This window comes from Euphorbia lathyris, chromosome 8 (assembly GCF_963576675.1).
Source record: "Euphorbia lathyris chromosome 8, ddEupLath1.1, whole genome shotgun sequence".
NCBI lineage: Eukaryota > Viridiplantae > Streptophyta > Magnoliopsida > Malpighiales > Euphorbiaceae > Euphorbia > Euphorbia lathyris.
In genome coordinates, this window is record NC_088917.1 from 485,202 (window position 1) to 509,750 (window position 24,549).

The 24,549-nt window shown below is 35.3% G+C and overlaps 2 protein-coding genes across 3 annotated transcripts; one reads left to right on the forward strand and one right to left on the reverse strand.

The window, feature by feature from the left end:
- The first annotated feature begins 1,891 nt into the window (after positions 1-1,891).
- On the forward strand, positions 1,892-15,258 carry LOC136202739 (cryptochrome DASH, chloroplastic/mitochondrial). Of its 2 annotated transcripts, XM_065993576.1 has the most exons (13): positions 1,892-2,292; positions 6,021-6,160; positions 6,951-7,136; positions 8,509-8,634; positions 8,745-8,819; positions 10,120-10,236; positions 11,107-11,153; positions 11,237-11,313; positions 11,495-11,570; positions 13,297-13,366; positions 13,476-13,599; positions 13,686-13,735; positions 14,824-15,258. In XM_065993576.1, the coding sequence occupies exons 1-13, from the start codon at positions 1,998-2,000 to the stop codon at positions 15,016-15,018; spliced, it is 1,578 nt and encodes a 525-aa protein (XP_065849648.1). In that variant the 5' UTR covers positions 1,892-1,997; the 3' UTR covers positions 15,019-15,258. The 2 variants fall into 2 exon arrangements, with proteins under 2 accessions (XP_065849648.1, XP_065849649.1); XM_065993577.1 differs by lacking the exon at positions 10,120-10,236.
- Positions 15,259-19,080: 3,822 nt separating this feature from the next.
- Positions 19,081-23,809, reverse strand: LOC136202901 (gamma-glutamylcyclotransferase 2-1-like). The gene is made up of 9 exons (XM_065993882.1): positions 23,553-23,809; positions 22,307-22,424; positions 21,809-21,885; positions 21,556-21,612; positions 20,794-20,850; positions 20,659-20,699; positions 20,516-20,587; positions 20,327-20,406; positions 19,081-19,587 (listed from the first exon to the last, which is right to left on the reverse strand). Exons 2-9 carry the CDS (start codon positions 22,413-22,415, stop codon positions 19,406-19,408), a joined length of 675 nt encoding a protein of 224 aa, XP_065849954.1. The 5' UTR covers positions 22,416-22,424; positions 23,553-23,809; the 3' UTR covers positions 19,081-19,405.
- Between the last annotated feature and the right edge of the window lie 740 nt (positions 23,810-24,549).

Consider the following 24,549-nt stretch of genomic DNA (forward strand, 5'->3'; position numbering starts at 1 on the left):
AATACTTAGATACTTCCCAAGAGAATCCATAAGAGGGATAGCCGAAAGATCGCTTAACTTTTTACAAACTCTAGGGTTCATATTCTTAGAGCACATCATCTTAGACTTCTGGATGTTAAGTTTCTGCGAGCAGAAACAGTCAAGAATATTCATAATAATGCTCAACTGCTCCTCATTACCCTCCAGAAAGATAAGGACATTGTCAGCAAAGAATAAGTGGGTCACCTGGGGACAGAATCTATTGATAGCCACCGGGTGGAAACTCCCATCGTCGATAGCATCCTGAATCAAATGGGCAAGCCTCTCCATAGCAATAACGAAAAGGAAAGGGCTCATAGGGTCACCCTGACGGATCCCCCGGCCCGGGGAGAACTCCTCCGACATATCCCCATTAATCATAACTTGAAACACAGGAGAAGAGATACAAACCTTAATTAACCTTCTCCAGCTGTCCGGGATTCTAGCTCTCTCCAGACTCTCCATCAGGAAGTTCCAGTTGATGCGATCATAGGCCTTCTCCAAATCCAACTTTAGAGCCACGATGCCTTTCTTCCCCTTCCTGATCTTCATAGTGTGGACCATCTCTTGGGCGATCACCACATTATCCATCATCTGTCTGCCAGGCACAAAACTGCCCCGATTCTGACAAATGATTTCAGGAAGAATGCAACGGATCCTATTCCACAATCTTTGTAATCGTTTTATAAAGAACATTACAAAGACTGATAGGTCTCATATGCAGAAAGGAAGAAGGCTTATTAATTTTAGGAATTAGAACCAAAAGGGTTCTATTCACCAGCTCAATATCCTGAGAACCATTAAAAACACCTATGATAAAATTATAGATACATTCCTTCACAACCTCCCAGTGCTTATGGTAAAAACCAGCAGACAGACCATCAATCCCAGGAGCTTTAGAGGCCCCAATGCTAAAAATGGCTTGATCAATCTCCTTAAGGGATATAGGGTGAAAGGCATCCTGACTGCTCTCCTCACTTATCAAAGGAAAGGTAGCAACAGAGTGAGCTCTCTCCAGATGAACAGGCTCATCTTTAAACAACTCCTTATAGAACTCCAGTGCCAATTTCCGAATCTCCTCCTCTTCATACAACCAGTCACCATTAGAGTCCTTAATGGCATCAATTCTATTCCTCTGTCTTCTGATCATGGTAGAAAGATGGAAGTACCTAGTATTACGATCCCCATCTCTAATCCAGGACTTCCTAGACTTAACAGGATACTTTATATATGTTGCCATTTTCTCGAAAATTTCTAGATTCATCATTGGACAGGACCACACATTGATTCTGGTGGATCTAACCACCTGCGGTTAACGTCTCCCTTGTCTTGTCTCCAACTTCAAGGCCACTTAATGATTTCAATCAAGGCTACTCAATTTCCATTCGACTACGAATCTTATCTCAATTAAATCATTTTGGCGATTTTCAAAGTAAAAAGACACTTAAAAAGTAACGTGATTGCCATATCATCGGTAGTCAATTTTCACTGATGGTCGAAACAAAAATATAGATGCCACCTAGATGATACATGACTGGCACCTAACTAACATGCCATTTTGGTGTGTTATGTGACAGTAATACATTTTTTCAGTCAATAATAAACGTTAACTAGTGTTTATATTGAAGCCAACTCATTTATTTTATGTTCTTCTTTTTGAAGTCATTAAAATGGCTTTACCAACTGTGAATTTAATCCCTCCAACCACCATCAACTAACTAAATGGCCAATTAGCCACATATCACCAAACAACAAAATCTAGCCACGTCACCCATCTATTTTCATTCCACGTGTCACCTTACCCACTATCCACGTCTCCCTCTTTCTTTACCCCAAAAAGATGGAAATTTTGGAGAAATTACATGGCTATCCAACTCCATTCCTCACTCTTTTCTCTTCACAAATCGATAAACCCATCAAAACCCATTTCATCTCTCATTTACCCAAAATTGAAAAAACTCTCAATCGGCTTCCAGATCATGAATTATTCAAGTTCTAGATCTTTTTCTTCATCTTCTTCGGCAGTTCCTGGTACAGATCCGGATGAAATTGACGAAATTGCAGTTCGAACATTTGATGTTTACTCTTCTAATACTGTGAAGAAGAAGGGTAATAAGGGGATTTCGATTGTCTGGTTCAGGAATGATTTGAGAATTTTGGATAATGAAGCTTTGTTGAAAGCTTGGGTTTCGTCTGATTCGATTTTGCCAGTATATTGTGTGGATCCTCGTCTTTTTCATACTACTTTTCACTTTGGATTCCCTAAAACTGGAGGTATTTTCGTCATTTTCTACTTTTCTTTTCTGTTTTGGAGTAATGTGATTGTTTTTGTTTTGTTATTTTAAATGTTCATAGGATAAGTTACCAAAATGATATCAATTTTTGCAGAGAGTATCAATTTATTCCGAACATACAAAATAATACCATTTTAGTCACCATGTTTGTGAAATAGTATTAATTTAGTTCTGGGTAACGAAATGTAGGGCTAAAATGTAGGGCTAAAATGGTACCAAATAATATCATTTTAATCTGAACTGAAACGTTGGTGAAATAGTACTAATTTAATTTTGGATAACGAAATTTGGAGGCTAAAATGCTACCATTTTATAAAAGTTAGTTGTTAAGTTGCGTTATTCGATGTTAATTGGTACTATTTACAAACGTTGAGTTACAGAGTTAAATGTATCATTGGATTTTTTAAAATAGTCGCTCAATTTCAATTTCTCTCAATAAAATTATTTAATTTTGAGTTTATTTCAATTAGCTAACTATGTCGATTTAGTGATTAAAAAATATTGGAATGATGACATAGTTGACACGTAGTATAAGTCAAGTCAAATCTTTGACCATAACGATACATGACATCCACGTATGCGCCACCTGAATATCACGTGTCTAAGTTATTTTTATAAAAAAAAAATAATTTTTTTCATAAAAATAACCGACACGTGGCTGTCAAGTTTCCTTTCGATCAGAGATCTGAGCTGACTCATGTTGACGTGTCACCCATTTCATTATTTTGATACATTTGACCTAATTAAAACAAAACTCAAAGTTGATTGATTTTATTGAGACAAATTGAAGATGGGTGACCATTTTGAAACAAGCATTTGACTCTGGAGTTCGGATTAAATTGATACCATTTCACAAACGTTGAGTCTAAAATAGTGTTATTTTGTACTTTAAGATTAAATTGGTACTTTTTTTCAAAAAACCACGAGGTCATTTTGGTATTTTATCCCTATATATATTGATTGAGAACATAGTCTATTTCATGGGATATGTCACTAACGTTTTTGGGGAATATAGATTTCGGACAAACATACAAAATGGTATAAATTTAATCCTATCTTTTCCAATTCAGATCAATTTTACCTCTATTTAATGGAAATATGAGCGCACTAGTAGACAGTTATTCGACTATCATATCGGACATTCTAAACAAATTTGTCGATAAACTGAAGCTGTTCCGTAAATTTTTTTTGTTGATTAGGCCTTTATTTACATGGTATCTGAGTCACGGTTCAATATTAGAGCTCCCGTTGATATTAGCGTCACGCACCAAATGAATTGGGCGTGAAGGGGGCGTGTTAAACATCCGACATTGTTAAATGAGGAAGCTATATGGCTCCTTAAATATGTGAGGCAATCCTCACCCTTTGAGGTACCTTTTGGGGTGAGTTAGGCCTTTGTTTACATGGTATCAGACCATAGTTCAATGTTGTTGGGACTTCCGCTGATATTAGCGTCACGCACCAAATGAATTGGGCGTGAGGGGGCGTGTTAAACATCCCACATTAGGCCTTTGTTTACAGTTATCTACAAAAATTTGTATCATTTCGTATATTAAAGCTAAATATGCACTTCTCAAAAACAGCGGTGATCAAATTTGACCCATATCCCCTATTTCATTGATATTCAACTCTCATATTCAATCTTGGGCATCCGTTGATATTAAATAGTCCGTGCGTGTTAAATATCGTATGTTCCCCTTAATTAGGGAGTTATATGACTCATTATACAAGGTAAACTTCTTCTTAAGATACTTTTGGATAGGGCTATACAGTCGAGTCGAGCCGAGCTTTGATCTGCTCTTGGTTGGTTCATTAGAAAATTGATGAGTTCGAGCTCAAGTCCGAGTTTAACATCGTATTCGTGAGCTGCTCACGAGTTCAACCTCGTATTCGTGAACTAAGTTGTTTTACATTTCTCCCTTTATAGAAATACTATTATTAAACAAATAATTGAACAAGCTTGCTCGCGATCATGTTCATAAACATTATAATCTAGTTTATTCATGAACCTATAATCGAGTCTGTTCGCGAGCTTCCGAGTCGAGTTTCGATCTACTCAAGCTCAACTCATTTATAAATCAAACTGAACATGGTCGATATTTTATCGAGCGGAATACCGCAGCTCAGCTCATTTAGAGCTCTATACACTAGCACTCAAGCTCAATATTTCATTTTTAGATTAGTTTCAAGAATATGTCAAATTAGGAATCAAAGTTAATTTGGGACATATTTAAACCTTCTTAAATGTGCATTGTGGTGTTAGAAATTTATGAACTCAAATGAGTAAGGCTCTGTTCTTTATCACTTAATTTCAGTAACAATCACTTCAGCATTCAGTTTCAGCATCCAGTTTCAACATTCAGTTTCAGTATTCAGTAATTTATCGTTATTTATTATATTATCATTATTTATATATAATTTATTATAATTATTATTATTATTTATCTATAATTTATCATTATTTATTATTATTATTATTTATAGTTTATCATTATCTATAAATTAGATAAAAGTCAAGAAATGATAGTTTATTAAAGTATATATGGTTTAATAAGAAAAAAAAACTAAAGTATGCATCCATATTTAAAAATTAGGAATTGCATCAATATTATGAATTATTTCTCAAATTTATCCAATTTATCAATATTATGGATAAAATTCCACCATTTTAGACGTTAGAGGTAAAATTATTTCTGACCCAAAACGTTATTTTTGCACTTTAACCCTTAATTAAAATAAAAAGTTAAGAGTTTGTATTCATATGAAGATTTATATTTAATTTCGTAGGCTTTAAATTATATATAAATTTGTGTTTGTATGTAATTTGTATTTTTAATTTAAATTAGACTTATTTTTATTTAATTTCATAGGCTTTTATCGAGCCAAGATTTTATCATCCCGGGCTTTTATTTGATATTCAATTTAGTTTTATCTTTAATAATATATTTATTTATTATTAATATTATTAAATTTATTAGAACCATTATTATTATTATAAGTTCATTAATGTCCAATATTATCATGAAAATTATTTTAAAGTCTAATATCATCATTATTGTTAAGTTCGGTTAAGTTCGGTAGCATTCAGTTAAGTTTAGTAGCATTCAGTTAAGTTCAGTATTCAGTAGTATTCAGTTAAATTCAGTTCAGTATTCAGCAGTATTCAGTTCAATTCAGTTCAATTCAGTTCAGTTTTTTTCAGCGATAAAGAACAGAGCCTAAATCACATATCAGCAAGATATCTTCTTTTTCTAATCTGCGAAACCAGTGACGGATCCAGGATTAACAGAAAACGGGGTATTTGCGGTTGTCTCTAGTAATATTTGAGTGCTAAATTTATATTTTGTGCGTGTTTTTGCATAAAAAATTCAAGATGCACACAAAGTTTCCATGTATTTTTCATTGTTTTCCGACAACTAGTAGGTGCACAAGTCCCACCTAGCTCCCCCCGGATCCAAGGACGGATTTAGGGGGGCGCTAGGGTGGTTTGAGCACCTACTGATCGCCAGAAAACGTCGAAAGTTACATGAAAAATGTGTACAGGGCTTTATTTTTTAAGTAAAAACACTCAAAAAATATCAATTTAGCACTTATAAATCACGAGAAGTCACCACAAGTAATCTTTTCAGTGAATCCTGCATCCGTCATTGTGCGGAACTACCATTAACAGTTTTTGCTTAAAACTATGTTCTTCTTCTACTTAACCAGCATTGAGAGCTCAATTCATCATGGAGTGTTTGGCTGACTTAAAGAAGAATCTGATGAAAAGGGGACTCAACCTGCTAATTCGACACGGGTTACCGGAGCAGATCCTCCCGTCTCTCGCTAAATCTTTTACAGCTCACACAGTTAAGTGCTCTGATGATTACAGCAATCAAATTAGATCAGGTGTGAAAATACCCTAACGTTACAGCTGGTAGCAAATTTATCCTTATTCTCTATAATAGCGCAATTTTACCCTTAACGTTAATAGTCAAGAGCAATTTTACCTCTAACCCTGGCAAGTTGCGTCAATTTCAGAAATAATTCATCAAATTGTCTTCCGGATCATGAATCTTGTTATCTACACGTGCATCATTTTATTACTAATTAGTAACTTATCACAAACATATGAGTAGACGTGGAAAAAAATACTCTATTTTGTACGAGTTGGAAAAAAAAATAATTCAAAATATTTCGCCGAAGTGCGTCATTTTCTTATCAATAATTAGGAACAGATTCCAAGCATATGATTATACATGAAAAAAATTTAAAAATATATTATATTTTGTACTAATTGGAAAAAAAATTCAAATATTTCGCCGAAACGAAATATCTGTGTTTTAGAATTATTTCTCAGATTGACCTGACTTGACAACGTTAACGTCTGTATTGATCAGGCTCGGCTCCTCTAACGTTGTCTGCCCTCTTGTTTACCAACTGAGCTCCACTTGCACTTGAACTCTGCCTGAATTTTAGACGTTAGAAGTAAAATTGCTCTTAGCTGTCATCATTAGGAGTAAAATTACGCCATTTTAAAAATTAGAAGTAAAATTGCTCTAACGTTAGGGTATTTTTGCACCTTATCCCGGATCAAATTCATACATTTTATTCTGATTTTTTGAGCATTGAGTGTGTTTTCTTTTCCAATTTAGTCAGGTATATGCACAAATGGAAACATGTTCTGAGGAGCTAAATGTTGAGAGATTAGTAAGTAAAGCACTCAACCAAGGCTCCAGTAACAGTCCTAAGCTGCAACTTGTTTGGGGTAGTACTATGTATCACATTGATGATCTTCCTTTCGATACCAGCAGTCTACCCGATGTATATACTCAGTTTCGTAAGGTCCGGTTTCGCTTCCTTTTCCTTGGGTTAAATGCATTATTGTTCACTGAACTTTGAACTTTTATGACTGTCTCAAAATAGTCATTCAACTTCAATTTGTCTTGATAAAATCATTGAACTTCTAATTTTGTCGCAATAAAGTCATTCCGATGATTTCAAGAGCAAAAAGGACTAAAAATTGACGTGGCTGCCTGCCACATCAGCAATAGTAACTTTCACCGCCGACCGAAACAACACGTGGCTGCCACATAGATGATAAGTGGTTGCCACCTAGCTGAACGAAACGGCATGTGTCAGCTTGGTGGCAGTCAGGTGTTGTTTCGGTCAGTTAGGTGGTAGCCACGTGTCGTTTCGGTTAATGGTGAAAGTTGACTAGTGCTGACATGGGAGTCATGTCATATTTTCAGTGTTTTTTTTGCGCTTGAAATCGATGAAATGACTTTATTGAGACAAAAGTTGAATAAATTGTTTGAGACAAATTTAAATTGAGTGACTATTTTGAGACAATCATGAAAGTTCAGTACCCGTTGATTATATATATATATATAGTATTTAAAGGCGTGCCTTACACAAGGCTCAAGGTAGTGAGCCTTGATTGCACGAGATGAGGCGCGGTTTAAAAGGCTCTCATCTTTTGCGCCTCACGATAGTCAAGACGCGCCTCAGTAACATATATTGTTTTCACCGTCAGAAATTAATATAAGATATACGATTAGGTGTTAACTATAAGCTTGAGCTTTTAGTTCAATCAGTTCCATGACATGGTATCAGAGTCGCTTAGACCAAACGGTCGAGGGTTCGAGTCCTGACAACCTCATTAATGTGTGGAATTAAAAACATATGGCGGGATGAGCCTGTGTTGTGCACGCTGCAAACCCTTTGGTCCACGGTTCGAGTCCTGGCAACCTCATTAATGTGCGGAATTAAAAACATATGGCGGGATGAGCCTGTGTTGTGCACGCTGGAAACCCTAGGGGCATTTGTGTGTGGGGGATGTGTCAGAGATTAATATAAGATATATGATTGGGCCTTAACTATCAGCTCGAGCTTTTAGTTCAATCGGTTCCATGCAATCATTAGGGGTTTTTCTTACTGTTTTGTAACAGTAGAGAACGTGCAGCCTGGATTAAGACGTTAAGTATATGTTAATGTCTCTATGAATTATGAACTTAACTTAGCGTTTTTGACATTTAGTAGTATGTTTTTACGTGGTTTTGTCATGTTTATGTGTTCATAACTGTGTTTTTTTGGTTCCTCAAGTGCACACCTTGCATTGCGCCTTGAGCCTAAGGCTCTAGGACCTCTTAGCGCCTTAGTGCGCCTTGCGCCTTTAACAACTATGTATACAGCTCTAACATAGATAATTGTTCAGTCTGTTGAAGCAAAATGCAGCATTCGACGTTGTGTTAAAATTCCAAAGTCTCTTGCACCATCGCCTAGTGTCGAAGATTGGGGATCTGTTCCGACGATGGATCAGCTCAGACTTGAACCGCAGAAGGCAAGGTTTATATTCTAGATGTTGTTGCAGAATTGATTTAGCAATCACACATTCACATGTTTTACTATATATGTACTAAGTGTTTCGGTTCCTTTCTCGTGTTGATTCAGGTTGACAAAGGAATGAAATTTCTCGGAGGCGAAACTGCTGCACTTAACCGGGTGCACGAGTACTTCTGGAAAAAGGCAAGTCGGAATTCGTTACTGTATTTTCCATTACCGATCTGCTATGTTGCACGGACACTCCTTTTTAGTAGCGTTTCTGTGTTTTGTGCCGTGTCTATTTTCCTTTAAAGACTATTTTATAAAGATTATTTTTGAGAAATAACGTTTCCAACAGTTTCTACCAGTGTTGTAAAAGTCGCTAGGCGCTAGTCGAGCGGACAAGACCTCCGAAAATTAATCGAGGATTAATCGGATTTGTATTTTTCTATTTTTTAGATTTATATTAAATAAATATTATATAAACACATTTAAAATATAAATTATGCTAATATAATAGAAAAATATAAATATTTATTTTAAATAAATAATAAAATAGTTATTAGTTAATACTAATTACTTGTATTATTTTTTACTAATTGTAATTTATAAATTGAGCAGATTTAAACCCGTTTCAGCCGATTTTTTCTGCCTAAACCAATTTTTCCCGCCTAACCCGACTTGTCCGATTTGAACCTCCTAGGCGGAAGAAAATCGGGCTCCCGACTTATGCCGACCAGTTATGCAAAATCGGCCAGTGTTGTAAAAATCATCGAATATATCGGCCGATTAGTCGCCGAATTGACCGATTTTTACAACGAAGCCGATCTGTCATGCCAAGTGATGCTTGAAGGAATTGAAAATCTATTACTCCCTCCATTTCATTATATAAGTCATTCTAGGTATTTTACACAAATTAAGAAATATATTGGTTAACTAAAAAAAATTCCCTCTCATGTCACTATTGGGCAATAAACATTGGAATATTAAAAAACACATGTATCAATACAAAAAATAATTCTCTCATGTCACTATTGGGCAATAAGCATTGGAATCCTAGAATGACTTATATTTAGGGAAAAAACTAATTTGCTAGAATGACCTATATAATGGAATGGAGGGAGTATGTACTAATTTGGATGCTGATGAAAACAATCTAACCTTATGATTCATTTTCGTGATACTACGATATACGCAGCGGATTATATTTTCGTATGCTAACCTTAAGATTCATTTTCATATTCTTGAGTACACGAGATTTTCAATGTCATCTTCTGCGTTTCATGTTCGTGTCCATTTTTGTTTGAATCCTATTTTATTAAGGCTGTGTTTTCGAAATAACGTTTCCGAAGTCCGTTTTTTGTCCGCTTCCGTGCAGTGTAGGTGGTAACTGAATTAACTGAATCATTTTCGTACAATGTCCTCATCCGATTTAGTATTTTGGATACATATTCTGTGATTTTATGTGCCAAGTTTATGACAATGAACAAGAAAATGGATTCAGGATTTGATGAAGATATATAAAGAGACAAGAAACGGAATGTTGGGACCTGATTACTCGACGAAATTCTCTCCGTGGCTAGCTTCGGGAAGTCTTTCCCCTCGTCTCATATACGAGGAGGTTGATTGCTAGCTGATTCCTTTTTCTCTGGTAGTTTTTAATGAGTAAATTACATTAATGGTACCTGAATTTTATCCTAATTCACCCTTCGGTACCTAGATTACATTTTGTCCCAAAAATATACCTGAAGTAACGATGACCGAACAATTTAGTATATTTTACCGTTCAGTGGCCGGTCAATGCGAATTTGACGAGTAAATTACATTGATGGTACCTGAACTTTACCTTAATTCCTACTTTGGTACATAGATTTCATTTTGTCAAAAAATATACACTAGGTAAAGATGACTCTATTTTAGTACATTTGACTGACGCGAGTTCGATCATTTTAAATTAAAATTTGGGATCCATCATACACTCAATTAACATAAAATTACAATACTACTGTTTAGCTTTCTCTCCCTAACTATATATATATATATATATATATATATTAACTGACAGTATTATAATTTTATGTTAATTGAGTGAATAGTGAGTCCCAATGTTCAGTTCAAAATGGTCAAACTCAGGTTATCCGGTCACTAACCGATCAAATGAACTAAATTTTTCACTCACCTTTACTTGAGTTATATTTTTAGCATAAAATGAAATCTAGGTACCAAACTGTGAATTATGATAAAGTTCAGATGCCATTGATGTGATTAACTCATGAAACTCATGTTGACCGGTCATTAACCGATAAAATATACTAAATTGTCCGGTCATCGTTACTTCAGTTATATTTTTGAGACAAAATGTAATCTAGGTACCAAAATGTGAATATGGAAAAATCCAAGTACCATTATTGTAATTTACCCATTTTTTAATCTTCAATAGACAACGAATGATCAAACTGATTATAGCAGATGTTTACATGAACTTCTCTAGGTGAAGCGGTACGAAAAGGAAAGGCAAGCAAACGATTCGACATATTGGTACGTCCCTCGCTCTATTTCTCTCAAAAAACTTTAATCGATTTGCTGGTTGCTGTTAGCTGAATCGGAATTTGTCATTTCAGGGTTTTGTTTGAATTGATTTGGAGGGATTACTTCAGGTTTCTTTCCATCAAATGTGGAAATTCTCTTTTCCGTTTAGGTAACCCCGTAAAAGCTCTCTGCTACTCTTCGAGCAATCAAAAACATTCGAACGCTCTCTCGTGTTAAATAGCGTTTTTCTATCCGATTGATGACTAGTTTTAGTACTAATTTGATGCTAGAATAATGAATCCATTGTGTTAAGTAGCATTCAACATGTTTTCGGGTTTTCTGTTTTATAGGCGGACCACGAAACGTGAAGCAGACGTGGAGTCAAGACCCGAAATTGTTTGAATCTTGGCGAGATGGCACTACCGGGTATGTTTCTGTCGAGTATCATTAGCTATTCTTATTAGTTTCTATAATTGTTTTAAAATGGTCACTCAACTTTAAATTAAGGGTTAATACACATATTTGCCATCGTGTTTTCTCGGAAAAACACATATGTCCCTGTATCAAATAAACCCACTAAAATCTCCTTGTACTTGTCACAACCCTACAGATATACCCCACACTAACGGAATGATGATTTGGCACAAACGGCGTTCCACGTGGAACGCCACGTCAACTGCCAACAAATTAAAATGAATCCTACGTGGCAAAGTAAAAAAGGTTAATACACATATTTGCCCTCGTGTTTTCTCGGAAAAACACATATGCCCCTGTATCAAATAAACCCACTAAAATCTCTTTGTACTTGTTAATAAGTTATCAGCATTTGAAATGTAGATGTCGCTTTGGAAATGGTAAAAAAGCTGAAAATTGGTGGTGTATGCTGAAGAATTGGAAGAGGAAGCAGTGCAAAAATTTGCCCTAAAGCCTCTAAATCGTCCTGGATTTATAAGCATAATATTTCATCCATGTTAGTTCTCAATTCTCTATTTGCTTATAACAGCTTTTTCAAATGTAGCAACTGATGTAATATTTTCATAAATCCAAGGAGAAGAAGATAGGGTTTCGCACTCGTTTTTCATAAATCCACTGTTCACTCCACTGCAGAGTAACTATTCACTCTCCATTGCGTCGAATAAACCAGAAGAAGATAGAGGGTTTCGCACTCGTTTTTTGTCAATCCATGAGAAGAAGAAGCGCTGCGATAGAGAGAGAGGAGTCGAAGGGTTCTTTTAGTTCTCCTAGGAAGTCGAAAGAACGAGAGAGAGTCGAAAGAAAGAGAGAGAGAGAGTCATTCTAATTTCTGCTACTTATATGAACTGCCATGTAGACATATTTTTAATTATTTAAATTTTTAAAAAAGGGACATGGCATGATAACTTATTAACAAGTACAAGGAGATTTTAGTGGATTTATTTGATACAGGGGCATATGTGTTTTTCCGAGAAAACACGAGGGCAAATATGTGTATTAACCCTTTTTACTTTGCCACGTAGGATTCATTTTAATTTGTTGGCAGTTGACGTGGCATGACGTGGCGTTCCACGTGAAACGGCGTTTGTGCCAAATCATCATTCCGTTAGTGTGGGGTATATCTGTAGGGTTGTGACAAGTACAAGGAGATTTTAGTGGGTTTATTTGATACAGGGGCATATGTGTTTTTCCGAGAAAACACGAGGGCAAATATGTGTATTAACCCTTAAATTAATAAAGTCACTTCAACGACTTTAAAAGCAAAAAGACACAGGAAAGGTGACGTGGCTGCCACATTAGCAGTAGTCAACTTTTACAGCTGACCGAAATGACATGTGGCCTCCACCTAGCTAACACTTGTTGTTTCGGTTAGCTTGGTGGAAGCCACATGTCCCGCCACCTAGCTGACACGTGTTATTTCGACCAGTTATTGGCCTCCACATGTTGTCTAGGTGGCAACCATGTGTCATTTCGGTCAGCTGGGAAAGTTATACTGGTGATTTGGCAGTCATGTCACTTTTTCGGTGTCTTTTTACTCTGAAAGTCATCGGAGTGACTTTATTTAGTTTCTATTTGTAAACAGTTTATTATGCACGGAAACTTTTCTTCATTAGCGTTTCCGCGTTTTGTATCTGTTTCCATGCGACTATGCTCTCACATTATATTGGTAAATTTATAGGTACCCTCTAATAGATGCCAACATGAAGGAACTTTCAACCACGGGATTCATGTCTAATCGGGGACGACAGGTAAGCTCGTGTTCAGATTTTCGACGTTGAGCTTAAGAGATGGGATTCCGGTGCTTATCCGGGAACTTACATTGATATCTTTTTATTCTTTGCTCCCAATATTGTATAGATTGTATGTTCGTTTCTTGTACGAGACATGGGCATCGATTGGCGAATGGGAGCTGAATGGTTCGAGACATGCCTTTTAGACTATGACCCTTGTTCGAACTACGGGAACTGGACCTATGGAGCCGGTGAGGCATTTCGTTTCTTTCCGAAATCTATGTTTGGCAGTTGGTTTATTTTTGCATTCTACTAAGTTTTTCCTTCTGTCTTGAAGGAGTTGGAAATGATCCGAGGGAAGATCGGTATTTCAGCATTCCGAAACAAGTAAGACCGCTATCTTATTCTATACACGAAAAAACAACGAAACAGAATGAATGTCCATGGATCGTGTTCTATGAACGAACTAAACATGACATAAATATCCGGAGTTATTAGAAAGGCAAACCTAAAGAAGTTAGCTTGTTTATAATGCGAAAATTTCTACAATAGGACGGGACCAGCCATCCCAACTGCCGATGTAGTTAGTTTGTTTATAATGGAGTAAATTACACCGATGGTACATGAACTTCACATTTTGGTACCTAGATTACGTTGTCCTAAAAATATATCTGAAGTAACGATGACCAGAGAATTTAGTATATTTTACCGGTCAGTGGCCGGTCAATACGAGTTTGACGAGTAAATTACACTGATGATACTTGAACTTTACCCTAATTCACACTTTGTTATCTAGATTTCATTTTGTCCAAAAAATACACAACAAGTAAAGATGACTCAATATTTAGTACATTTGACTGATTAGTGATCGGTCAATGCAAGTTTGACCATTTTAAATTAAAAATTGAGACCCACGACACACTCAATTAACATAAAATTACAATACTACTATTTAGTGCACTCATATATATATATATATATATATGACAGTATTATAATTTTATGTTAATTGAGTGTATGGCGAGTCCTAATGTTTAGTTTAAAATGGTTAAACTCATGTTACCTGGTCACTAACCGATCAAATGAACTAAATTTTTCAGTCACCTTTAATTGAGTTATGTTTTTAGGATAAAATTAAATTTAGGTACCAGAGTGTTAATTTTGGTAAAATTCAGGTACCATTGATGCAATTAACTCATAAAACTCACATTGACTAGTCATTGACCGATAAAATATACTAAATTGTCAGGTCATCATTATTTCAGGTATATTTTTTAGATAAAGTGTGATCTAGGTATCAAAGTGTGAATATGGTAAAATTCAGGTACGATTGGTGTAAGTTACCCGTTTATAATTCGTCCACTCAGATGATGCAAAGTCATATCAACTGTCGTTGTAGCATCATCTAAGAGGATGGACCAGTATTGATCCTGATTCACAGTAGAATTCTTAAGATGGCTTTTTGAAATATGTAGGCACAAAACTATGACTCGGAAGGCGAGTACGTGGCGTACTGGTTGCCGGAGCTGAAAAGGCTTCAGAAAGATATGCGGCATTTTCCGGGAAAATTGTACATTGATCAAGTTGTACCTCTTAAGTTCGGGAACCCGAACAAGTTCCAAGGCAAGGCTAGTTCTTCGGTTAGGCCGACAAAAGGATTCAGAAGGTAGGAGCCAAGCTATGTTGCACGGATACAGACGTGAAATGGGAGCCAAGGAAATCATGGTATCCAATGTAATGCAAGTCTTATTACTCATCAGTTAGCAAAGTTCATATTACATGTTTATTATTGGGTTAAGGTGTAAAAATACCTCTAACGTTTTGATTCAGGAGCAATTTTACCCATAATGTTGGAAGCCAAGAGCAACGTTACCTCTAACATTAATAAATTGGGTTAATTTGAGAAATAATTCATCAAACTGTCTTTTCGATCATGAATCTTGTTAACTACACTTCACGTGTCATTTTATTAGTAATAAATTACAAACATATGTTGGGATGTGAAAAAAATAAAAAAATATATTGTGTTTTGTACGAATTAGATAAAAAAAATCATCGAATTTATAAATATTAATCTCCATTTCTATTATTAAATTATAAAAAAACATAAAATCTTTTTTTTAAAACGAATTGATATGCAATTAATGCAAAATAATGAACAAAAATAGATGTATTTTATAATAATATCTGAAATTGTGCTATTGGCTACAAACTTTATGGGTGAAATTCTATTATTTTAAACATTAGGGGTAAAATTACTCCTGACACAAAACGTTAGAGGTATTTTTGCACCTTAATCTGCTAAGTTTTGGAATAGAGTTAGAACAATGAACCGTCTATAATCAAGAGCGGTTCAGCTTGATAAAACGCAACCGTGTTCGGTTTGATTCCTAAATTAGTCGAATTTGAGCATAGTGAAACTCGGTTGAACGTTCGCGAACATGTTCCGTTATAGGTTCATGAAAAGCTCGGTTTATAATATTTATAAACAGGTTTGTAAGCAAGATTGGTTTAATTATTCTTTTAATAATAGTATTTTGATAAAAAGAAAAAGGCTTAATAGGTATCCAGCCCTCTAAACTTGTAACTTTTTTTCACCTGGCCCCCTCAACTTAGAGGACAACCTCTCAACCCCCTTAACTCTCCAAAAACATCACATACAACCCCTTAAACTTGTAACTTTTTTTCACCTGGCCCCCTCAACTCAGGAGACAACCTCTCAACCCCCTTAACTCTCCAAAAACATCACATACAGCCCCTTACACCCCTATATCATGTCAAAATATTGACCCGTGTAGAAAACGCGTTGGATTGTTGACTACACCAATGTCACGTGTCATTTTTTCTTAAATTTTTCCATGTAAATCCAGTAAATTACCCCATAATTTGGGCATCCGTAGAGTCTTCTTCCTTGATTTGCAGGTTCCACGAAACCTTAAGTACAACATATTCACCACAAAAACATGATTCATGAGTACCCACCATGAAATCGGTTTCAAGAACAACACAAGTCCTAACCTAATTGACAAAAGAAAAAGAATTATCTCAGAAGAAGTTGAAGGAGGTAGAGGAGGAATAAAGGAGATGAATACTTACTGTTGAACTTGAATCGGAGACCGATTGAAGACAGAAAAGAGGTGAATCGAAGGAATCGGAAAAGAGGAAGGATTTCTGAGGAGAAAAATGTTAGGGATTTAAGAAGAAAGGGGATTTTTTTACCGTTTAAATTTCTAAAGCCAACCTTCACGCGCTTTATAATGAGTGCAATCCCAAATTATTCCATGTCAGAGCCACGTAGGCGTTAAGGGGCTATATGTGATGTTTTTAGAGAGTTGAAGGAGTTGAGAGGTTGTCCCCTAAGTTGAGGGGGTCAGGTGAAAAAAAGTTGCAAGTTTAAGGGGTTGTATATGATGTTTTTGGAGAGTTAAGGGGGTTGAGAGGTTGGCTCCTAAATTAAGGGGGCCAGGTGAAAAAAAGTTACAAGTTTAAGGAGATGGATGTCTATTAAGCCAAAGAAAAATGTAAAACTACACATTTGTGTTAAAAAAAATCAAATTAACATGTAAATGAGCGTCAAATTAATGTGTCAAATTAACATAATTAATGTAAAAATTTCAAATTTCAAATGTAAAACTATATAAATTGAATTGATATCCGGAAATCTTTAGACAATAATGATCAAAACTGAACTAAAAATATAAAATGATTGAATCAAATTTTAATTCAATTATGGTACGAATACAATTGATGGTTTTAGCATGTATTGTACATATAATTACTATTATAATACAGTTGGTATATATTTTCGAGATCTGTGATTTTTTTTGGGTAATTAATTTATTAGTCCCTATATTTTGATAAAACACACTATTTAGTACCTGTATTTTGAAAAACATACAGTAAGGTCCCTAACCTTTTTCTCGATGAACTATTTAGTCATTTCATCTGTTTGTTAGATTTTTTACCATTTATGAATTCAGAAATGACTAAATTACCCTTTACTATTTATCAGTCAAAAGTAATTCACACCTCTATGTTTTTCTCTCACAACCGGCGCTGGAAAAAATGGAGAAATGATTGAATCTCTAACCCATAATCAACTGAAATCAACCAGAATAACACATAAATGAGAAACAATGAAGATAATGGTCTTATATATTTGATTTTGTGGTAAAGGGTAGTTATTTTTTTAAATAGATTTTGACTCAAATCCAAATTGACTAACAGAATCTTCATTGGAGTCTAACGGCATGGACTAAACAGTTCACGGAGAAAAACGTTAGGGACTAAACAGTTCATCGAGAAAAATGTTAGAGACCTTACCGTGTGTTTTTGAAAATAAAAGGACTAAACAGTAAAATGTTGTTGCTGTGTGACCTGAGATCACGGGTTCGAGTCTTAGGAGCGGCCTCTTGCCAATTAAATTGACAAGGGAAGGCTTGCCCCCAATACACCCTTGTGGTGGGACCCCTCCCCGGACCCTCGCTCAGCAGGGACGCATAATGCGATTTTTTTTATCACATGACATTGAGACATGTGATTAGATGTCACATAATCTACTCCGGCGGAAAAATGATAGGAAAACATTCAAAATAACTTTATTGGATAAAAACAAACTTAAATGATTTTATTAAGACAAATTAAACTTTTATGATGTTTCGAGGACATTGTACAAACATTTGTGACTACCGGTGTTAATTAGCCCGTCAGTATCTTGATGCAAGTTTGCCATTTCGGGGTTTTATTTGAGCATGGCATCTTCATAATTTTATATAATCTAAAGGCAAAAAGCATAATTAGGTCCATGATCTTTAATTTTTTGGTTCATTAAGTCCCTAGTCATTTATTTGAATACATTAGACCCCTTATCATTTATTTTTAGTCTTATTAAGCCCTTTATGACCAAATTAGTAAGTTATAGACATTTAATTCTGTTAAAAATACGTTATTAACTTCATCTGTATTTAAAATTATTAAAAAAAATTGTTTTTTACAGTTTGAATTAAGATTTTTACAGTTTTCTTATTGCCACATTACACATCCAAAAACTGCTTTCAAACAGTGAAAAAAATACAAATTTCGAATACAGATGCAATGAATAACAGTATGTTAACCGAATTTTATGTTCAAAATTAATTTTTTTTGGTCATCAATGGCTTAATGAGACTAAAAATAAATGATCAGGGACTTAATGTATCCAAATAATGAAAGATCAGGAGCCTAATGATACTTTTTGCCCTCAAATAAATCATACATCTTAGTATCTTCATGTAAGTTTGCCAATGGGTATTGCTATTTACCGCTCACAATTTTTCCCTTTTCATTAAAAAAAAATTCAAAACTAAATTTTCTTTTTTAAAGAATCGGCCAAAATTTGGCCTAGATAGATGCCGCATCCGTCCAGGCTAAATTTTGGCCGGTGCAGAATCGAAAAAAAAAATTAGTGACGAAAAATACTAAATCGTTCAATTTTTTGTGACGAAAAATGCAAAATTCATGAGTTCTTTGATTAAAAAAAACTTAAATGTCAATGTTTCCGACTCGTAATTCATTTCTGGGGTTCGGGTTGTCACACATCAATTATTTTTCATAATTTTAATTATTGTTCGGATTTATAATTTTGGAGAGAGAATTTTCAGTTTGGCAAAAAAGTCCAAATGAAGACGGTGATAAGTAATTTAGGGACGGTATTTAACAGCATATTTCTATATAATCACTTCTAAAACATAAAATTAGAAAGTAATTTGGTTAATTTCATTTGAATCACTTCCTTTAATCTACTTCCATGCCATTCACTTCATAAGAACAATAAAAAAAAAACCAAGATCAGAGTACAAATCCATTGGCTAAAGTCCGACATCCGTTTATATTGGCTAAGGTCCGACAACCGTTTAAAACTACGTCTACGTATTCAATTCCGGTTCCGTTAAGATGACATGTTTTGGTAGAAGTTACCTATGTGAGAGGTTAAACAACTAGTTTTCTCAATAGACTGCAATTGATAAGAAGAAGACATAATGCTCCAGGAGGGTTAAACAAGTCAGTTCTATCTCACTTTCAGGAGTCCAAGACTACGGCTTCCGGTAATGGATGCACACGCAATTGAAGGGCTGGCATGTGCGATTTAAGGCCGATGTGGGAAGCCGGCTTCTTCTCCTTGCAAATCCCATTTCCTACTGCGATTCCGAGCACTTTTCTCACTTCATTTGCTAGCTCAATCACCATATCATCTTCATAACCTGTTTCAAATTCCCCAAAGCTCAGTGTACAATCGAAATTTTGAAGATATGGTTTATTTCTTCTCATCATAGTTGTTAAAGGCGCCCTAAGGTGCTAAAGGGTCCTGGAGCCCAGGCTCAAGGCACACGCCTGAGGAAGACGGATGCACAGAACACACACACATATATATATAAAGCATAATAATATTTGATATCAATATCGCTAATATCAGAGATTAATATAACATATACGATTGGGCCTTAACTATCAGCTTAGCTGTTGGTTAAATCGGTTCCATGACATGGTATCAGAGCCGCTTGGACCAAACGGTCAAGGGTTCGAGTCCTGGCAACCTCACTAATTTGTGGAATTAAAAACACATGGCGAGATAGACCTCATTACAACACAAACAAGACAAAACCGCATTCAAAAACAGCAAGTTAAAATTCATACTTGGTAGAAACATTAACATATACTTAACATCTTAACACAATTCTAGGCTGCATGTTCTCTGCTAGTTCTTATGTGTCGCAGTTTCTGTCTGAGTAGAGACTATTCTTTCCGTGAGTGCTCTTAATCCCTCTCTAGTCTTTCTATATTTATTTAGGTCTCTTGATATTCTTATTTAGATCAATAGTTACGTTAAGTTTAAACTGCACCTCACCTTGACTCAGGCCACTATCTTAAGCCTTGCCTAGCACCTTTTAACAACTATGCTTCTCATTGTTTAAAAGAAATTGATGTATATATATGCCATACCAATATCAAATAATGCCTTCTCTAGCGAAAATAGATAGTCTCTGTTGTTTCCACAAGGTCCGTGCGCAGTTGCGATTTGGCTATGAATAAGAAGAACAGAGTAATTTCAGCGCTGTACACAGTCCGTGTAAAAGGGTGTAAAAGGAAGTAAATTTCATAGTAGGAAAACAATGAGGCAATTCAATATACCAAGCCATTTCTTCCAACGGGGCAGGCCCCAAGTAATACTTGTTCGATACCTTATCGGGCGTGGAAGTGAAACTGCACAGGCGCATTACTGTAAGTGCTGAGCGAATACAACACAAAGCAGAAGTAATAGACAACAAACTTACACAATGACTCCTGTTAAGGTAGCCTGCACATTTTCCCCTTCCTAAAATTGAGGAATATCCAAGATCAGTACAAAAAAATTGATTTTTAAATCCACATTGACAATTCACACGCGGCAAGACAAACAAATGATTCACCTTGTAAAAGTCTACAAGGGTTTTCTCGTCATATTCGCATTCTCTCCTCTCCAGATACTACAAAGGAAAAACACAAGAAAACTTCAGTCTGCATTCATATGTACAAAATTGTGACAATTTCACATAATTGGCAAATTGATAATTCAAACACATAATATAAACGTTCTAACTGCTTATCTAATTGGCAAAATGCAGCATAAGGCCATTCCAGCAATACATGCTGTCTATTTAGGGCTGTAAATGAGCCAAGCCGCTCATGAGTGGAGCGGCTAATCGTTTGGTTCGATAAAAACTCAATCGTGTTCGGCTCGATTTATAAACGAACCGAACTTGAACACGGAAAAACTCGGCTCGAAAGTTAATGAGCAGGCTCCATTATAAGTTCATGAACAAGCTTGATTATATTGTTCATGAATATACTCGTGAGTAACCTTTGTTCGATTATTTTTTTAATAATAGTTTTTGTATAAGGGGAGAAGTGTAAAACAACGTGATTTTTTGTAACTTTAGTTTTGTAGATTTCAAAACTATGTAGTTTTGTGTTAAAGAAAGGTCAGATGAACATAATTAATGAGTTGTTCGCGAGCAAAGTTCATGAACAGAATCAACGAGCTTGCAAGCTCGCGAACATGATGTTGAGCTCGAGCTTGTCAATTTTCTAAAAAGCCGAGTATGAGCAGGCCAAAGCTCAGCTCGATTATAGCCCTGTGTCTATTTCCCCCAATTTAATTACCATCATGAGGCTACAACAAATGCAAATACCTCCATAGCCAATCTTTCTCTTTCAGGTCCTCCACGAACACAGTATGCAGCACCCCACTATAAGAAGAGGAAAAAAATTGCACAACCAATATGAGAAAACATGAAAATATGAGTCCATTTAAGGTTCAAAATATTAACAAGCAACAATATATGTTTTATGAGAAAAGAACAACAAATTAGCACATTCTTCATCAAGCATCCCTAATACAAATAGGTATGATTATGAAACATTGATAAAACCAAATTTACTTACGCATATTTCTCCTTTGACACTTTCCAATGTGCAAGTTCTTGCAGGACGCTCAGGTGTGCCTCTGTGATCAATACATGCTGCCATATGGAAGATCGTCAATGATTTTGGCACCACAAACTAATACTCAAGACATCCATAACTGAATAATAACCATAGTTGTTAAAGCCGCGCCTCACTCGAGGCTCAAGGTAGTAGTGAACCTTGATAGCACAAAGCGAGGCGCTGTTTAAAAGGCTCTCCCTATGTGCTCCTCGACGGGGCCTCGGAGCCTGAATCAAGGCACACCACAGTGTATAATGTTTTCACTAGGCTTTCTTTTTTTTACCGTTTTGTTTGTGTGGTCATAAGTGTGTTTTTTTCTGCGCCTCGTGTTCCTCAAGTGCGCGCTTGCATTGAGCCTTGAGCCTAGGCTCTAGGACCCCTTAGCGCCTTAGGGCGCCTTTAACAACTATGATAATAACTGAATAGTATGTACAATTATGCTAATGAAAAACATACCAAGATCAAATACACGCCTGTAATCCTTGATATAGCCTATAATCTTCTCATCGTATTCAAATCCTGGGTTCCACACCAATGAACCATAGCCAAAAACCCAGAACACCATCTTTGACTCCTATACAATAGAAATTTCAATAACACTTCATTAAGGAAATAAAATTGTGGCAGTCATTACATTGAACTAACTGTAACAATTAGGGTTCTATACAGCACACACTTGACAACACGAGATCCATAATCATGTAGTGATATTCTTGAAGCTCCTACAAACCAACACTACAGTATAAAAGAGAGATTGGTTCTCGCTTTTTCACTTATCAAGTGTCGGAGATTCGTATGCTTAAATGTGTAATCAATAGAACAATTCCTTCCCAAACAGATATATAACCAAAATTATCAAAGTAAACAAACAAACTGAAAGTTTTTTCAAGCATACGGGATAAGGAATCACAGAACTCAAAAAAAACCCCAATTTGTTTCTGGTTAAATATGAAATTTCCATATTCTCAATTCCACAATTTCACCTTAACCCGCTAATCTCAAAATCGAAATGCAGATAGAAATAGAATCAAAAAAATCACTGAACAAGCAATCAATCGAAGCGGAGAAAATTTATGAAAGTAGAATTCTACTTATCAAGTGTCAGAGATTCGTATGCTGAAATGTGGAATCAATATAACAATTCCTTCACAAACAGATAATAACCAAAAGTATCAAAGCAAACAAGCAAACTGAAAGTTTTTTCAATCAGATGGGATAAGGAACCACAGAACTCAAAAAACCCCCAATTTTTTCTAGTTAAACATGAAAATTTCCATATTCTCAAGCTAATGTCAAAAATTGAAATGCAGATATAAGGAAAGAAATAGATTCAAAAAAGCCATTGAAGAAGAGAAAATTTATGAAAGTAGAATTCTACTTATCAACTGTCGGAGATTCCTATGCTGAAATGCTTAAACTGAAATGTGTAATCAATAGAAAAAATCCTTCGCAAACAGATAATAACCAAAATTATCAAAGTAAACAAACAAACTGAAAGTTTTTTTCAATTAAACGGGATAAGGATTCACAGAACTCAGAAACGCCCAATTTCCATATTCTCAATTCGACAATTATACCTAAACCCGCAAATGTCAAAATGCAAATGCAGAAATAGAATCAAAAACATCACTGAAAATGCCAGAATACATAGAAAATGAAAACAATCAATCAATTGAAGAAATATGAAATTAGAAATGCTTACAAGAAGATAAAATGGGGGAAACTGTCGGCAGAGATAGATGGAGAAATTGGAGAGAGGTGAAAGATTGAAGATGGAGGTAGGTAGGTAATGGGAGGTAAAGAGAGTAAAGAAAGAGAGAAATGAAAGCTAAACGATGAAGGGTTTAGCTTAGATTTCAGGGATGATTTCTCTTCTCTCTTTCTTTTCTTTCTTTCTGAATCTCTCTCTCTCTCTGTGTCGGTTGTTTCTCCTGGTTTCGAGGGGTTGGGGAAGGAGGAGAAGATGGCTATTTATGTTGGAAATTTTTATTTTTGTTTAATACAGATACGATATTTAGGTAGTCTGTGGGCCTCATTCCGCGATTTCAGGGCTTTCTTATTTCATTTTTTCTCAAATAGATGTTAACTATTATCACCCTGTTTGACAAACAGTTGATTATCTCTTCGGTTAGCTAATTTGATTAGCTGATTGTGTAAACTTGTTTGGTAAACTTAGTGGATTGTTAATAGCTGTTTGTATAAAATGATAAATAAAAACATGTTAAAGATTTTGATCTTATTCGGCAATTAGCTGTTAGCTAATTACATTAGCTGATTATCTTTTTAGTTAGCTGATTTGATTAGCTGATTGTGTAAACTTATTTGGTATAACTTAGCTGATTGTTAATAGTTGTATGTGTAAAATGACATATAAAGACATAGTAAAGTATTTATTTAGGGTTAAATGGTAGTAATTATGGGTAAAAATGTCCATCAAAAGAGACAGAGCAATAAGCTAATTGAAAAAACTCTTAAAATAAGCTTTTTGGAACCGTCCTGTTTGGCAAATAGCTGTTAGCTGATAGCTGATTACATTAGCTATTAGCTGATTACATTTTTAGTTAGCTGATTTGACTAGTTGATTGTGTAAACTTGTTTGGTAAAACTTATTTAATTTTTTTTATAGCTATTTGTGTAAAATGACAAATAAGGACATGGTAAAGATTTTATTTAGGGTTCGATGGTAATAAATATGATAA

What these genes read in the sequence shown, in the direction of transcription:
- LOC136202739 (XM_065993576.1), top strand. Translation starts at nt 1,998, where the DNA reads ATGAATTATTCAAGTTCTAGATCTTTTTCTTCATCTTCTTCGGCAGTT. An exon ending in AATCTTTTACAGCTCACACA is followed by an intron (nt 6,161 to 6,950) that starts GTTAAGTGCTCT and finishes CAATTTAGTCAG; the next exon opens with GTATATGCACAAATGGAAAC. An exon ending in TCAGACTTGAACCGCAGAAG is followed by an intron (nt 8,635 to 8,744) that starts GCAAGGTTTATA and finishes GTGTTGATTCAG; the next exon opens with GTTGACAAAGGAATGAAATT.
- LOC136202901 (XM_065993882.1), bottom strand. Translation starts at nt 22,415, where the DNA reads ATGGTGTTCTGGGTTTTTGGCTATGGTTCATTGGTGTGGAACCCAGGA. An exon ending in CAGGCGTGTATTTGATCTTG is followed by an intron (nt 21,886 to 22,306) that starts GTATGTTTTTCA and finishes TCCATATGGCAG; the next exon opens with CATGTATTGATCACAGAGGC. An exon ending in CCCTTGTAGACTTTTACAAG is followed by an intron (nt 20,700 to 20,793) that starts GTGAATCATTTG and finishes CCTCAATTTTAG; the next exon opens with GAAGGGGAAAATGTGCAGGC.